This window comes from Thunnus albacares, chromosome 5 (genome assembly GCF_914725855.1).
Source record: "Thunnus albacares chromosome 5, fThuAlb1.1, whole genome shotgun sequence".
Taxonomy (NCBI): Eukaryota; Metazoa; Chordata; class Actinopteri; order Scombriformes; family Scombridae; genus Thunnus; species Thunnus albacares.
The window spans coordinates 4,105,273-4,122,897 of record NC_058110.1 but is presented as its reverse complement, the minus strand read 5'-3'; the positions used below and the strand labels follow the sequence as shown (position 1 = coordinate 4,122,897).

The following is a 17,625-nucleotide window of genomic DNA, read 5'->3' as shown; positions in this document are numbered from 1 at the left end:
TTAGCTGATTAAGCAGATTGATAATTGATTGTTTTCTTTGCCAAGACACAAATGAAATAGGATTTGGAGGCATCAGGCTGTTAATTCTGGATATAATTACGTAGTAAATACAGAAGCTAAACAAGGTGTGTCCGTGTGTGTGTGTGTGTGTGTGCATCTTGATATATGAGGTTTGTACTATATATTTTCTTAAAATGTCAAAATGGAGTCATTGTAACAATGTCAGCAGAGTGTGACTGGGTGACACTGTCTGCACAGATCTGCACCCAATAATAACAATGGATGAGGGTGCAGAAAGTTGATCATCTGTCCTGATAGTAACACTGATCTGAGGTTAATTCTGTCTGAGCTATAACTACCCCAAGATTATTTGGATTGTTCATAGTGACTAAAGTGTGTATGTTATTCAATAATAATGATAGAGCTGCAACCTTTAATCAATTAATTGATTAGTCAAAAAAAGTAAAATTTCTCTGATTCCAGCCTCTTAAATGTGAATACTTTGTAGTTTCATTAGTCCTGAATGACAGTAAACTGAACATCTTTGAGTTGTGGACTGTTGGTCAGGACAAAACAAGACATTTTAGTTGCATTTTGGCCTTTGGGAAACAGTGGTCGACATTTGACACTATTTTCTGACATTTTATAGCCCAAACAATAAATTGATTAATTGAAAACATAATCAACAGATTAATGGATAATGAAAATAATCATGAGTCACAGCCCAAAATAATAATAATACACTTTATTTATATAGCACAATTCATTCAGAAAATGTAACACAAATATATCATATCAAAGCAACTATGATAAAACAATAAAAACAAGGATAAATAAAATAGGATAAAATTAAATTAAAAGAGGATAAGACCAGATAAAATGACCTTTAGGTAAAAACAAAGCAATGGTAAAAACACCTAGGACCCTGGAAAACCTCAGAACCAAATTTCTGAGGCGTTTCAAAAATTAAGCAAATTATTTTCTTTTTATGTATATTATTTGCATGTTGAAAAATTGCTGAGGAGCAGCACAGAAAATGTGTGAACAGCTTTATCTACAGGCTCTTTTTTTCAGTATTCCATCTTACACGCGACTGATGGAACAGACACGCTTCTATTTTAATCAGTACAGCTGTCCACACATGCTGTGTAGAGACTCACCATTCACATGTGTTTAATGTGCACAGCTGCAATCCAAAGCATATGTTTGCCCTTCAAGTCTATTTTCTTCCATTTTATGCCTCCTGTGTAAGCACACATGGAGGACTGAAGCTGCTATTGCTGCCCTGCTAATGTGCTGCTTTTGCTACGCAGTCTGTGTAGACTTAATGGTGCATTACAAAGAACAGGCAGCTCAAACACACACTACTGCTAAGATTTTGTTCTACTACATAGCTACCCTTGAACGAATGGTCAAATGTGATTTAACATGATATTTGACAGCTTTAGTTACTTTTCAGATGAAGATTTGACACACTGGATAATATAAGCTTTTAAAATACAACACACTATTAAAGATGAAACTAGCTCCACTTCCAGCAGCTACAACAGTAAATTGCTGCTTCTACACTGATGCCTCAGTATTAATAATTTAATGATGTCATATATAATAATATATCAGTCAAAGGGACCAAACCACCACTTTTACTGCAATATTTTAAGCACATCAAGCTGATAACCGAGAGAAAAATCTTTTGCTCATGATGGTCTTTTCTTTGACTCTTGAGAAAGTAGTAAGATCTCCATTTTATATCTTTTTGAGATCACTTCAATCTGATTTGGTTTCATTTGGTTCATGTTTTTTTTTTTTTTTTTTTTTATCATAAAACACTGTTGATATTTATTACCTGACAAAACGGACTTTTTACATATTACTGAGGTCCTTCACTCAGGAGAACTCTGATGTAATAAATCAACAGTTATAAAAATTATCTAGGAAACAACATGTTTATTCACTTTACATGGAGCTGAAATTAATTTCGAGTTATGTTAAATATTTGCAGAATGAGTTAGTGTCTGTTCATGAGAAATCATAAATGATCTTTTGGAAGTGGTAGAAGTTTACCGGTAAGCTTGGCTCCATTAACGTTACAATTAACAATGTGTTAACAGAGGTTTTCCCTCAACAGCAGGAAACAGTTGAAGACTTTATCTGATAACTTTCACCTACATTTAACCGATAAACCGATAAAAATGTTTACAGTTACATACATTTTGAATGCAGAAATTTTACTTGAATAAAACAATATGACACTTAACGTCACAAACTGAACTGGCTGACAGGACAATAATCTTCACTTAGCATAGTGCTAACAACATATTAATACAATGGGATATCCCATAGAAAAATGGCAAAGCTAACAGAGTTAGCGTTGCACTATTTAACTTAAAACAATTAAGAAGTGTACACAAAACGGTCTTTGAGAACCCCTAACAACTTTTAAGATGTAACAGGAGCGTTACCAAATAAAAAAAATAACAAAGGAGCCTTGCATTAAGACATTACGAGCATAACGTGCAGTGCTAAGCTAAAAGAAAGATAGCTCACTGCAGTTTCTTTTGCAGTTGCTTCACTTCCGGTGGAGTTATTGAGCAGAAATACGGACAGCGCCACTCTGCCATTGCAACTATATTGTGGTTGGAGGGGGTATTATCCTAAAATCCTGTTAGCAGGACTCAAGTACTGTGATGCTACCCATGGCATCTAGCGCAGCCCCCTCTTTTGCTGAGTAAAACACAGATGAGTTATATGTGGTTGTCTCTGCTGAGGTCACTATGAGAAAACTGAGATATATTTGAGAAGAATCATGAGATCCTAGGAGTCATAGCTGAGTTTTCTTTGAGCTCTCTCTCTGATCTCATGGTCCCATGTTCAGGAGACTTAAATTAGACTTATTTAAGATCATTTAGAGATCTCTTGTTTTGATCAGAGTAAGACATAAATGAGATTTTATGTGGTTGTTTCTCCTGAGTTGAATTTGAGAAGTAGGAGAAAAAGCATTTGGTCTGCTTAGTCTTAAAAATAGCTCATTTGTGTCTAGGATAAATGAAAGAAACAGCTATGAGATCTCTTCTTGGATTTTGCTTCCCTATGGGAATACTTATGTACCTTTACTTTAGTAGGATTCTTCATGCAGAACTTTTACTTGTAATGGAGTACTTTTACATTGCTGTATTGGTACTGAATACTTCTTCTACCACTGTATGTTTTACAGGAAAAGAGACATTTTGATTTAAAAAAAAACAACTCAAAAATTAATTTTGGACACATATTTAGCATGTAATGAGATAAATTAATTACTACAGGGACTGAGGATTCAATCTTCTTGTTTTGTGTGTGTGTTGTTGTTGTTGTTCCAATCAAAGCAGTAATGCTAAAAACTAAACATTGCAATGACAGAGAGCACAGAAACACTGCTAGATGAATTAAAGTAGAGCTCAGGTTATACAGTAGGTAGATTTATGGTGTTAGCAGGATTTAAATGAATAACCTGTAATTTGATATTGAAGTGATGCAGCAGATAGATAAGAATACAGTGCTTTATTTCCAGTAATGACGTATGTCCTCATTCACTGACTGGCTGAGTTTTAGCATTGGCCTGTAGTGAAAGAGAGATGAGGTTGGCAGGGAAACAACACAGCGTGTAGAGCTATCACAGCACGAAGGTGACTTACAGCAGGTGCCTTGCATTTACACACACACACACACAGATACACACACAAACCATACAAATATGGCACCCAAGAGCCCACTAAGTTGTGTGTGTGATGTATTATTGATTAAGCACTATCCCCTTCTTTTACCCCTCCATGTGCATCTCTTTCTCTAAGCCTGATACAATAGATACTTGCAGATGTTGTTGTTGTTGTTTATTAGCATACTCCATGAATGCCATACATGGCACAAATCCCTTGACATTTTTGCATTTGCCTTTTCCAGCAATATAATGCCAGTTTGAGCTTTGCCAGGTGACAGTCACTGACAGGGGTAATGATTAAATGTTTATGGGATTGCAGGCAGGCTGTGCTCCATCCTCTTCTTTCCACATCCACACAGCCACATGTATGTTTGAATACCATGAATCCTTGTGTAGAAGCCAGTATTAAAATAAAAGATGGTTATTAATAAAGGCTATGTAAAAAAAAAGCATTGGCGGGTGTGGAATTACCTGTAGCCTACTACAACAACATGGTAAATTTAATATAATGGCCATTTCCATCAGAACAGACTCATGTTATACTCACCACTCTGGTGCTCCTAGTGGATGTTGTGATACTCTAATTCCAATCTTTTTTTTTTCATTTCTGGGAATCTGCTGGGAACAGAGGAATTTAGAAATTAAAGCTGCAAGCAGCATTGAACGGGCCCTTGCGCCTCCGTGCATGTCATGCCGCGGTGCAATCGAAGGGCTTCTGTCACAGGCATGTAGATGTCTTCAGACCCAAGCTGTTTTCAGACAGTGCAAGAAGGAGATAAACATCACTTCTTTTGTCCACTATTTTGCCCTTTGCTGCAATTTCGTAGGGGGTTAGGGTTATTCAGCCAGTTTGCATCACTGATAGAATATTGTCATGTAGACGTGTTCAGGCCGGGACTTTTGTCAAACATGTAAAGTTTGGTGCAGACTGGAGCATTTATGATAAAGTTATAGCAACTTCCTCTGTCATGGTGAAACATCAAATCTCAACAGTGCAAGGAAGAGAATTTTCTGCAGGGTGAGACATGTCTGTCTTGCTCACACCTGTGTCATCAAAATAATGCAAGTTTTGGGCCCATTCACTTGAATTTCAATTAGTAAATTGAAAACTCTTGATGAGTTTGTGTATAAAAGAAATTAATTTCCTAATTTTCATCAAGTCTATTTTTAGAAAAGTACAGACTTTTAACCCACAATGACCTGGTCAAAGTTTGATTGACATGTGTACTGTCAGGTGTGTAGAGACAATAAGTAACTGCAGCTGGACACAGAAAAATACTCATATATTTGAATGGAGAGTGTGAGCAAACCCACACCTTTTTGATCATCTACTGCTTCCACATAGTTTTGGATACAAACTTCATTTGAACTTTAAATGAGTCACAAGATTCTGCCCTACAAATCTTGAATTTACATGTGTTTTCTATCTTTAGTAATCAAGCAAGCAGTAGCACCAATCACGTAAATAAAATGGTGTTTTCTGGGACTTTCTGGAAGTTGACTCACATTTGTACCTAAAAATAGATGTGTGCAAATTGGGGAAAAAATTTACTCGCACACTGTGCAACTACAAATTACAACCATAAAAGTATATGAAAAGCTAGAGGGATTTAAAGTTGAAACGACGGATACAAGAAGTGGCGACGCTCTTAAGGCTAGCGGAGCGTTAGCTGCAGCATGACCGGAAAGAAGCACAACCAGTTAGCCTACACTAGCCTCTCAGCTAGCCCTGGCTGTCTGTTTGGATCCAAGGTTAAAGTGGGGAGAACCAGTGGGTCTGTCGGTCAATTAAGTGAAGTGAAGCCTGCGGAAGAAGCACCGGGACCATCAGGGAGAAATAGTCCGTGGAAGAGCTGCTGTGTTTGGCTGCACAGATAGGAAGCACCTCGGCTGACAGGATGTACCACTCTGTTTGATAAAACCGTTTATTCTCCTTTTTTTGGGTTATTACAGCAGTTGGCAACCAGCGTATTAGGTGCATTACCACCACCCCCCGCTTCGGACTATGGACCAAATATTAATCCTGTCTGTATAATAAACTAAAAAAAACAACCTGCTGCTCAACCTATTTGGCAGGTTCATTAAAGTTTTAATGCTGAGCTCCGGAACTGTAGTCTTCCTGAGTTCTTCCCTTCATATATTGTCTTTTTTGATCATACTTATTACAATCTATGCTTACATGTGTAATAGTCTCCTCAGCCAAGTGGGAAAAATTATGTACATATATCGGCAATCGCCAAAATTGATGATTTTTGCCATGATAGAGCACCCCTAAAGAGAACATACATTTTGATATACATACACACACACACAGACACAAAGCATTTAAATATGTATGTAAATATTTTTTTCCTTTAATAAACTGTTACTTGAACATTTTTCAGTGTGCTCCTAAAGTTCTATGTGTGTGCATAAATAATTTAATTTAGGAGCACAAGTACTCCTTGAGAAGAAAGTAAACATTGAACACTACTGTCAAATATGTAGAAACAAAAAGTAACTGCCTTTGGATAATACAGAAAAATACTCATGTATTTGAATAGAGAATGTAAGACTCCTAGCTGCTGAGGCCCTAATAAAGGAAAAACTGCTGTACAGAGCTTATAATTTTGCTTTCTTTTTTGTACAACACGTTATCACTAAATTGTTACCCTCCCACCATTTTTTCCCTTGCCATCATAAGTCATCCTCACTACTGAATTATACATATCGGACCTTGATTACTGTAAAATACAAAAATATATGATAATCACAGCAAAATGCATACAAGGTATGTATTGATGTACTGTATGTAAAAAGACATTGCTGCTGTAGCCTACAAAAATGAGCTGCATTGAAACATCATTGAACACTGCTGTCAGATGTGTACAAACAATGAAGTAACTGCAGCTGGACACAGAAAAACATTCATATATTTGAATGGAGAGTGTAAGAGTGCTAGGTACTTAGGCCCTAAGAAAGGAAAAACTGCAGTACAGAGCAACAAAATTTAGTTATGATTTTATTTTTCTACAGCACTTTATCACTAAACTGTCACCCTCACTCCAATTTTTCCCTTCCCCTCATAGGACATCCCCATTACTAAATTATACATATAAGACCTATAATTATTGTAAAATAAATGATAATAATAACACCAAATTTCATACAAAGTTTGTAAATAATGCACTGTATTTATATAGACCTTTCTGCTGTATCCATTCAACCGTCAACCCCCCCCCCCCCCCCTTGTGAAATATCCCATGGCCAAATCTTACATTAAAAATAATATTTTTGTAGGAAAATTTGTCGCGAATCCATTGATACAAGTTACAAAGTGGTCAGACTTATAGTTTAGACATCAGAACCATTTGTTTTTCTTTTTTTTTTCATTCTTTCATGTGTTCAGACTTTCTGTTGGATTTAGGTCAGGGGTGTCAGCATGATTTGTAGGTCTTGATTAGTCAAATAATTGAGTTTTGTTTCAATCTCTCTACGACATTCCTACAAGCCGTGGCAGACATTTTAGATACATAGGTGGCGCTATAGAGCACATTTTGGCACTTTGGGGGATAATTTTTACATTTTATCAAATTTTTTACCAGACCTGATGTGCGTGCCAAATTTGGTGAGTTTTTGAACATGTTTAGGGGGTCAAATGTAGGTCTGAAGTGGCGAGATACTAAAGAAAGAAGAAAGAAACAAACAAACAAATAAAGGCCTGTCTCTATTACAGGCCTGTCCCAAATAAAGGCCCTGGCCACCATATGCTTACAGATGCAAATGACAGTTCCCTTTATTCACTTCTGCTGTTCTCACCGGTATTTGGCCTGAGACGAATCAGATGAATGACGATTGGTAAGTGTTCCCACATGGTGGGGAGGTGATTGGCCATTGAACCCTCATGTCCTGTCTTTGCCAGCAAAGTGTCAGCTTGAATCAGCAGCATCACACAGCATGCTGAGGCAAGTGCAGAGGCAGTCAGCAAAACTCATCCCTTATTGTGTGTGTGTGTGTGTGTGTGTGTGTGTGTGTGTGTGTGTGTGTGTGTGTGTGTGTGTGTGTGGTCTGTGATAGGCTACCTTTGGGGACAAATTTCAGACTTAAAACCAGCTAATTGGGGAAGCTTGTTCAATTGGGGATATAAGTCTTATACCCAATTAGGAAAAAGGATCAGTGGTTAAAGTATAAAGTGGTATTATGCTTCTCCTTATTTTCAGACATACATATATATATATATATATATATATATATATATATATATATATATATATATATATATATATAATGTCACAATGTTGGATTTACATGTTAAAAGTGGCTGATGTTTAAAATAATGAGGTAAATGTATGTAAAAGTAATCCCTGTGCACAAAATAGGATTTTTATACTTTCAGCCCAAGCTGATGTCAGATAGTGACGGATTTCTTTATATGCACAGCACCCAAGTTCACTACTCCGTTCCGCTAACGTTATGACATTTTTCCATTGTTTTGGGGGTAGTCACGCTGAGTCATAACTCCATCACACAGCAAAGTAAAATAAGTAGTTTACTTGTTGGAGGTGTGCTGGTTGTCTGCAGCTCTTCATAAAACATCATCACTGTAGCTGTTTCTGCTTGTACTATTCCTCCCTGCGTTATTTCTAACTGATCTGCTGAACAAATAACTTCAAATATCTCCTTATCTTGTTGTTTCGACTGTTTTTTAGCGCCGCTAACGAAGCTCTGCTACTTTAGTGAAGAACAGTGTCACCTCCTGTAAATTCTTCACAATAAAAGTCTCCTGTAATTTAGTCATCTAAAGGCTTTTAATTTGAAGCAGTAAAGCAGGAAATTTTTGGTTTGCATTGGCAGTAAAGTTCCACAACTCTGATACCTAAAGCTGGCCAATCAGAACAGAGTGGGCTCATAAGGAGGAGGGCCTTAAAGAGACAGGATCCAAAATAGAGTGTAAAGAGAAACTGTGTATAGTGAGGGGCTGCATAAAGGACCAGTATAAGATAAATAAGGAGTTTTTTGAACTGTGAATCATGCAAAGCTACTCTAATGGAGTCCAAAAATAAAAAAATAGAGCTAAAATGAGTATAATAGGTTCTCATTAAGGTTAGGGTTAGGTTAAGGTTAGGGTAAGGGTTGGAGTTTGGCAAGTTGTGGTTATGGTTAGGGTTAGAGTAAGTCCCCAAGAAATTAATGTAAGTCTATGGAATTTCCCCAAAAATAACCATGATCTGATATGTGTGTGTGTGTGTGTGTGTGTGTGTGTGTGTGTGTGTGTGTGTGTGTGTGTATGTGTACCACCATAATGACTAGTTTTTGTTATTTTCCCAGACCGTCACTGCTCTTAACCACTCTCGCTCTGTCTGAGTGCATGTGGTCACTCACTGCTTTTGTCTCTGTTTGGCTCCAGGCTCCAGGCTCCAGGCTCTTACAACTGAAAGAGAAAGTGAGGACAGAAGAAACTGAAGCTTACACAAGAGGCTGTCTGACCCCATGTCTGCTCCTGCTCCAGCCAATCGGAGGTCTGTGTCGGGCTCTCGCCGGTAGGTAGCCAATGAGAAGCCATGGTATTTTTTTCCTCTTTTAGCCATGTCCCCCTAATCTGTCACATTTGCCTCTTGAGTTTCTTCAGATAAATAATTTTTATCACGATTCCTAGGAGCAACTCAGAGACACTTGATAAATATGGGCCTATGTGTAGCTGTACGGATGCTGCTAGTGTATTAATGCATTCTGCTTATTCACGTTTTCTACATTTACCCTCACCGTGTCCTTTCATCAGCCTTTGTTCAGTGCCTGGTCTTTGTTTGATTTTTCTGTAGCACAGTTATGTTGCTCCTTGTCAGATTAACAAACTGTGACATATGACATGACCTTTTTAACACCAGTAGAAATGTGTATGTAACATTATTTTTTTTCAAAATTTAACATTTTCCTTTAATTCACCAGATGTTGTACTGTGAAATATTTCTGGCTGGTTTTCATCTGCCTCCAACAGGACACTTACTTTGTCTTTTTAGCTTTTTACTTCATCTGGTAGACTGCTTCAATGGATCATACAACCTCTGACCTTCTGGAAAAGGATGAAAAATCAATTTAGTAACAGCGCATTAACATTCATAATTACACAGGACTTAATCATTTTTTCTGTTGGCTTAAAAAATAGTAAGAAACTTGGGACTTTTTGTTAATGCCTTCAAAGAACATCAACAGTGTTGAGTTAGCGTTAGTAATGTGGGTACAGTGACGTGATTATTTTTTTCAATAGTGAGTAGTGTACGGGATTACGAGTTTAAATTCAGTAATTACATAACAGTTACCAATCCCAGTAACACCCCATTCCTTTGAAAATCTTGGGGTCGGCTTGTTTGCCATCTTACCAGTATTTTGATGAAGAGCCTAAAAGTTATTCTAATTAATGGCTTACAACTAAAGCATTAGTAAATTATTTAGTAACATTAATTAAATACTAAGTTACAACCTAAAAAAAAACCCTTATAAAGGGTGCCTAATTAGAATGTGGTACCCTGAACTCTTAGCACACTCTCTGTATTCCTTTGCAGTCGTGGTTGCGTCAGCATTTTACTATTTTTAATTAGCTTTATTGATCCTGATGGAGGGGCCGTGGTATTATTGACAAGAATATGTGTTCAAAATAAACTGGATGCAGTCAGCCACCTCCCACATGCTGACCAGTGAACAGCAAGTTTACTGCAACTGGAACACAGTTTAGTTTTTTGAGTATACTGATGTGTTTTTTCCAACAGGTACTGTGTAATGGATGGACTTTCTTGGCCTGTTTACGGGACACAAGTAAAGACACATGATAAGACTGTGTTATTGAGGTTTATTGAGGTTTAGTGATGACCTCAACCTTAAACCCTTTTTCCACATCCATAGAGCCATTTAGGCTCAGACCTTAATGTTCTCACTTTGCAATGCAAATGCTGCAGTAATGTTGTATCACAATGTATGTTGTACACTTAATGTATAAAGAATAATCGTTGAACATTAATTTACTTCTGTGGACCAGTTTTAAAATATTTTAATCAATATTCTCATCCAGACATTGCAAGCGATCTGGGTATGTGGCTCACAGATCGTATGTCTAGTCATGGTGGGTGTAGCAGTTTTATTGCTACAGTAACATGTAGCTACAGATGGTTCAACCTGTAGCTGTGGTGTCCTCCTCTTTCTCGTCTCTTTCCCTCAGATTCAACCCACTGAAGGTGCTGCAGCCCAAACGCCGCTTGCAGCAAATACTGGCGTCCTCGCCCGTCCCGGTGCCCAAGCCGGCGTCAGGGTCGGGGACGGCTGCACCAGCGGCCACAGCACCAGTGGCCATTCCTGTGCCTGCGCCCCCTGCGTGAGACACACTTCAGTTACAGTCTCAGAGAGCATGCTCCGTAGCTGTAGCTGTAGCTCTGGAATGCACTGTAGCCACTAAAACAAGACTAACAGCGCACAGGCAACATTTATGCTACATGTGAAACTTCAGACCAGGGTTTCCCCTTCAGTTTTTAGTCACTACACTGATTCTAGGGGTGGGAGAAAAATTGAGTCACATAAGAATCAGGATTCTCATCTTCTATGATTCTGATTCCATTCACAGATTCCAAAAATCATTTTTTGTATGTTTTACACAAAAAAGCAACTAGATGGTGTACAGCACAAACACACTCATCTTTGAAGAGTTCATCTTCAAAGAAGGCAAACATTTGAACTAATTTTGGACTTATTAACTTAAAAATTAGCTTAGTATTAGCAGGAGCAATGAATGGGCCAGCCAACAAATGCACTCTCCACTGCTGAGCGATCATCTCCAGAACTCCAGAACATGCCGGCAAATTTCCCATTCACGGAACATTTAAGACATTTGGCCAGTGATGGTGGTCAGTAAATTACACTTTCATGTCATTATTATCATTATCAGGTAGAGGACTGTAACATGCTTCCTAATTCTAGCCTTTTTATTTATCTAATCTGATTATGACACCAAGAATCAGAATCAGAATCAAAATCAGAATCGACTTGAATTGTGTGATTCCCAAAGATTCCCACCCTTGCTGATTTCCTGCCTCTCCTTGATCTATTGGAGGAAATTTGTGGGTGAAATAATTTAAAATGTAACAAAGACTCTTCAGAGCTTGCAGTTAGGTCACAGTCCCACTATTTAATATATGAAAACAACACTGATATACCAAATGGAGTTCTCTGTATTGATATTGGAGTTTGTTGAGCCCTGTAGCAGCCAATAATGTAATAACTATTGTTAATGTAATAACTGCCAGTAATATAATATTTTTTCCATTCTTAATGTAATAAAAGTCAATAATGTAATAACTTACCTATAATGTAATCAAATTTCTAAACCAATAACATAATAACTTTTTGTGCATAATGTAATAAGTTATTACATGATTAGCTGGGTTTTAAAAAACCCCCACAAAAAATGTAATAACTGAAGCAGATAATGTAATAACATACTTTATTTATTTGTTATAAAGTGTCACACTTCTATAACACTCATCCTTACTGTTACCGATTTCAAATAGCTGCTCAAAAACCTGACCACACACACACCTACTATCTCTCTAGGAATTGTGACCATACATTTGTTTGTGTCATGTTACCTTGCCTGGTGCCACTTTCCAGTTTTTGAGTAAAAGTGAATCAACACACATCAATTCCATACAAACTTGTATGTCTCCTAAATAAGCTAAATAAACTGTATTTACTGAATTAAATTAAATCACTAATTACCTTTCAACATGTGTGATAAGGAAGACAGAAGTTTGCAAAGGAAGAAAGCCTAATATCAGAGTAACATGACAGGATAACTTGTCAATCAACAGCCATCTAGTGGTCAGTCATGGGGACTGCCAAAGAAAATACATGTCTTCAACAATGGACTATCGATATCATTTGTTTCAGTTTTAGACTGCTTGTTGAGCCTCATGACTGTATTCAAATAGCCAGGGATGTAAATAGGGCAAGGACTCTGATTTGGTCATAAATTTCCATGTAACTTTTCAGGAGTCAGGTTTTTTTATATATGCATATGGAGAGAGAGAGTGCTGAATAGCTATAATAGTGTGATTGAAACACTTTGCTTGTAATTTAAATACGTTTAATTAAAGATGACATTTTTCATGGAGAGAAATGGTGATCTTTGTATTCCAGGACAAAGCATCTTCAAAGCAGGTATAGATTTCATATTAGAAATTGTCTGTGTTTGCAAATATGTGCTCACACTTCATTTGGTAGTCAAATGGTTAAGGAGTAGAAGGCAGGGCTGGAGTCTAACCATCAAGTACCACAAACAAATATATAGTCATAATTCCCAGAGAGATTTAGGTGAGATTCATGCACATAGATTAACATTTCTTATATATTTGGTGCAAGGGGATATACAAATCTGTGAGATCATTCTAATTAATCCACAGGGGCGTCTGCTCCCTCCGCCAACATCTTTCAGAGGCTGTAGCAGGCTCAATTTTAAAGCTAGTGAAGATACTGATATCATATGAAACTAGAAGACCTAAGGCATCCATTGGTACAATGTCGTGTTGGCTTGACAGGAAGGGGGCTAAATAAAGCTCCAAATTTAAGCTTAATTTTGGCAAGGGAAAAACTGGCATGGCCATTTTCAAAGGGGTCCCTTGACTTCTCACCTCAAGATATCTGAATGAAAATGGGTTCTATGGGTACCCACGAGTCTTCCCTTTACAGACACGCCAATTTTATACTAATCCCATGCAGTTTTTTTGCAAAAACTATGCAGTTTACTATGGGCTTTAGGAGACATTCAAGTTTGTATGGAATTGATGTGTGTTGATTCAGTTTTACTCAAAAACTTGAAAGTGGCAACAGACAAGCTAACATGATACAAAGATAGATAGAGAGATAGTAGGTGTGTGTGTGTGGGTGTGTGTGTGTGTGTGTGTGTGTGTATGTGGTCAGGTTTTTGAGCAGCTATTTGAAAGAGGTAACAGTAAGGGTGAGTGTCATGGAAGTATGACACTTTATAGCAAATAAATTAAACTTAAATAAAGTGATATAAGTATGTTATTACATTATCAGCTCCAGTTATTGCATTTTTTGTGATTTTCTTTTAACTCAGCTAATAATGTAATAACCAGCCAATAATGTAATAACTTCTTACATCATGCACAAAAAGTTATTATGTTATTGGTTTACAAATTTACATTACGGGTAAGTTATTACATTATTGACTTTTATTACATTAAGAATGGAAACATTATTATGTTATTGGCAATTATTACATTAACAGTAGTTATTACATTGTTGGCTGCTACAAGCCCCATCATCTCAGAATCTCCTGATGTCCTAGTAGAAAGAAAATGAGGGAAACCCTGACGTACCTAGATCTGTAGCTTCACTAGGTAAATTTACACACAAGAATCTGAGATTTTGTTAATACCATTTGGTCCCTTTATGTCATCTGTGATTAGTATGACGTGTTTAGCGGCTACATGCTCAGTAGAAATAATGCTATCGTCATACTGTAGAAGCAAACTGTGATCACTGGTGATCACTGGTTCATGAGAACCATCACTGCTCAGTGAACACTAACATATTTGTTAGAGACACTAACAAGCTCCACAGCAGAGTTGGCGAGACACTGACATATCAAAAATTATTTCATCTTCTTGAGCAAAGTCTCTGTCTCCACCAGAAACAAAACCACAGTGTAAAGGAATATTTATGCACTCCACCCACTCACACCTGACTCCTGGGAAACAGCCTACCTATCACTCCCTCCACCAGACAGCCACTCACCACCCACAGTCCAGACACAGGTTTCATCCCAGCAGATGAACAGGATAGACTGTCAAACCTTTTACACTGTTGTACTGTGTATTCTGTCCCTATCCAGGCTCACTGCTTTAGCTGCTTCCCCTTGTGTGTTTCTGTTCTGTCAGTGTCTTGGCTTTCGTCATATATTGATCTTGGAAGGACTGCTGAGTAGTCAATATCTGGCTCATTGTATCACACTGGACATGTTTACTCAGCACTTGCCACTTGGTATGGGACAACTCTTTACTAAAACTTGGGGCAGTTGCAGCAGAAGAAGAAGAAAGAATCACACATCATTATTTTAGTGTCTCAAATATAACAACCATTGGGTAATATTAAACGTGAATTATTAAACATACCTCAATGGTTTTCCCATTTGATTGGAATTATGCTTCCAGGCGGCTGGTGTTGCTCTAACATCGATACACAAAGTAAGATTTAAAGTGGTTCCATGTAACTTTCTGAACAGCAGCTATCATAGCCATGATTAGCAATTACAGGATAATGATAAATGCTAAAATGCACTGTAAAAGTGGATGAAGTCATCAAAATTGACTCAGTAATCACCTCATCTAGCTTTAATGTGCTAACATTAGCCACATAACATAAGCTACCCGTATTGGTCATACCAGACCACGTGAGGCTGTAGTAGCAAAACCCCTGAGTGTATTCGAATGATCTCATGATCTCTCTCTTTACATTGTACAATTTGGAAAATGTTTGAATAATTCTCTTTTTTCTGGACATCTTGTGTGGTGAAAAAGCTTGAGTAAGTTAACCTTAAGGTAAAAGACATTGAGTTGGGTGCAGCACTGTGTCCATATTTGGGATTTTAGTGTGGTGTTGTGGAGTTATCATGTCCTGTGTGAAAATCCCTCATGGCTGCTCTGATTGGCCCTGCTTGTCCTCCCCTCCCTATGCGGGGGCCAGTGATCGGATAATAGTCATGTCTCTTTTAAAGTTTTCATTCCAATGTTTGCTATGTGTCATACATTACTGATTATACAACATTAAAATATCAATTTTATCAGCAAGGAATGTCTTGATAGAAGTTGCCCATCACAGATCACCCTTTGTTTTCCTAGTTAGCCCTGATATAACTGTACTGTGACACTCAACTTTATTTTCTTTAACAGAATAGTAGCAATGGTTTACGGTGAAAATGTTTATTTGACCTCTTGCTAACATTAGTGTTTAGATTATATATATGTTTAAGGTGATTTTTAGGAATGAGTCCATTGTCTGACATGGATTAGTTTAAGTGAAGTTGTAATCTGCCCTCGTGGTGCAGGATGATGTGAATGATGTGATGTGAAGATGAACACAATTTTCTTGGTGATCTGTGGAGAGAAACACTAGTAGGGGGTAGCGCAGGGGTTGGATTTGATTCATCACTTTTTACCACAGCAGGCTAAATCTGTCCTTAATCCATGTCAGCAAATATATAGTCCAGTTTTAGTCCTGATGAGAGAGATATTTGGCTGTACTGTTATGTTCATGTCAGTGTTTTGGGTTGTATCAGATTTGGAGGTTGAATTTATGTTAGATTATAATTTTGATGTAATTTTAGCTTTGCTAGGAGTGCTGTCAAGTTCAGTTATGTGCTACTGACTGGACGCATGTTGACATAATAATCGTTGAATAAACCTTTTCCCTTTTTCAACAAGTCCACATCGCGTTGGATATCTACCATTAATGATTTAAGATGTCTGTCCTTTTACAACATTCAACATTTGGGTGAATCCATCATACTGTTAAAGGATGGGTTCATAATTTTTCATTTCTGTCTTAAATCAACAGTCAGGTGCCCAAATGAACACTGAATAGGAGGAATGATTACAGCGAGGAGAACTTCTTTCAGTTTTCATATGGACACATGACTCTTGTTTTAAGACACTCGAAAAATTGTGAATGTATCCTCTAAGTTTGAACTCCACTCAGACAGTGGAAGCTAGTCTAGCTAGTATTAGTTGTCTCTCTTAAATTGGTTCAGAGACCCATAAAATCAAAACGTATTCTTTTTGGTTAAAAATAATTTTGACCACATGTACAAAAGTCAAAACAAACAGGACAAATATACTTTTAATATTTCTTAGCATGAATTAATTATAATTTCAGTTCGACTTTAAAAGCAGTTTTGCTGTGTGTAGAAACATCTGTAAGCTGCTCTGTATGATGAGGTTCTAATGAATAAAACTAATGCTGTTGCTGGCCCTCCCCTGCTTCTCTCATCATTAGAGTCTCAGAACATTTTTATTTCTTGTGAGTTGTGTTTCAGGATATGCAGCGTTAGTGTGTGTTCTGGGTCAGTAAAGGCATCGTAGCTGCAAATTAACTCACATAGATGTCTTGTATGGGAACTCAAAGACTGTAACCTCCACTATTAGGATGGCTCTCCATCTCTCGTAAAGCTTTTAGAGAGCCACCTCTATCGGGCCCCTTCCGTGTTTGAGTGCTTGTTGATATTTGGCATCTGCCTGCCTGCAGCTCAGGCTCCAAATGAATTAGGTGAATCCTAAAATGTGCTATATGCCACACAGCTTGGTACAGTGTGCATATGTTTGTAGCATGTATGGGTCAGGTGTGGTCCTCTCCTGTCCTCTGTGATTTAACACCTTGTTGTCTCTGCCCGGTCTGTCAGATTTGACTACTGCAGGTTCATAGAGCTAGACTACGTTCCCATGGAGGCAGGCTATATGGTTTCAATGCGCCCAACTAAAGGCTATGCATCAACCAAGTCACCAAGTAAAGGATACCCTTCCACCAAGTCTCCGGACCGCCACAGCCGTTCAACAAACTCTCCCTCCACCCCTCGTTCTCGGTCTGTTCTGAGTCCCTCTTCTTTCCTCTTGATCAGTGTTGACTCTCTGAAGCATGGGAATGATGACAGACATTGCACTGTTGTGAATGTTTCATGATGTTACTTTGTTTAAAACATCTGAGAGAGTTGTTGACCTGAAGATGTTCCAGCATCATGCCCAGTCTGACCTGTTACTCCCCTCTTCTTTTCTCTTCATTTGTTCTCTTTTCATTTTATTTTCAGACTCTAGTTACACCTATCCTCACCTAATTTATTTTGAAGAAAGCTTTTTACAGTTATGTCACTGAGTGATTTTTTTTTATTTGGGTTT

General features: G+C 37.7%; 1 protein-coding gene and 1 long non-coding RNA gene across 3 annotated transcripts in view; one reads left to right on the top strand and one right to left on the bottom strand.

Moving 5' to 3' along the window:
• snphb (syntaphilin b) overlaps positions 1 to 17,625 on the top strand; it is a 38,380-nt gene that overhangs the window by 12,885 nt on the left and 7,870 nt on the right. The window contains exons 2-3 of one of the 2 annotated variants that reach the window (XM_044351013.1): positions 9,084 to 9,216; positions 17,136 to 17,315. In XM_044351013.1, the coding sequence (XP_044206948.1) occupies positions 9,167 to 9,216; positions 17,136 to 17,315 (230 nt within the window). In that variant the 5' untranslated portion in view covers positions 9,084 to 9,166. The remainder of the gene's footprint in view (positions 1 to 9,083; positions 9,217 to 17,135; positions 17,316 to 17,625) is intronic. The other variant, XM_044351014.1, reaches the window with a different exon arrangement.
• LOC122982044 lies at positions 3,102 to 17,248 on the bottom strand. Its single transcript, XR_006403383.1, has 3 exons — positions 17,237 to 17,248; positions 16,142 to 16,148; positions 3,102 to 3,180 (listed from the first exon to the last, which is right to left on the bottom strand). It is a non-coding gene; the product is annotated as an uncharacterized LOC122982044 (long non-coding RNA).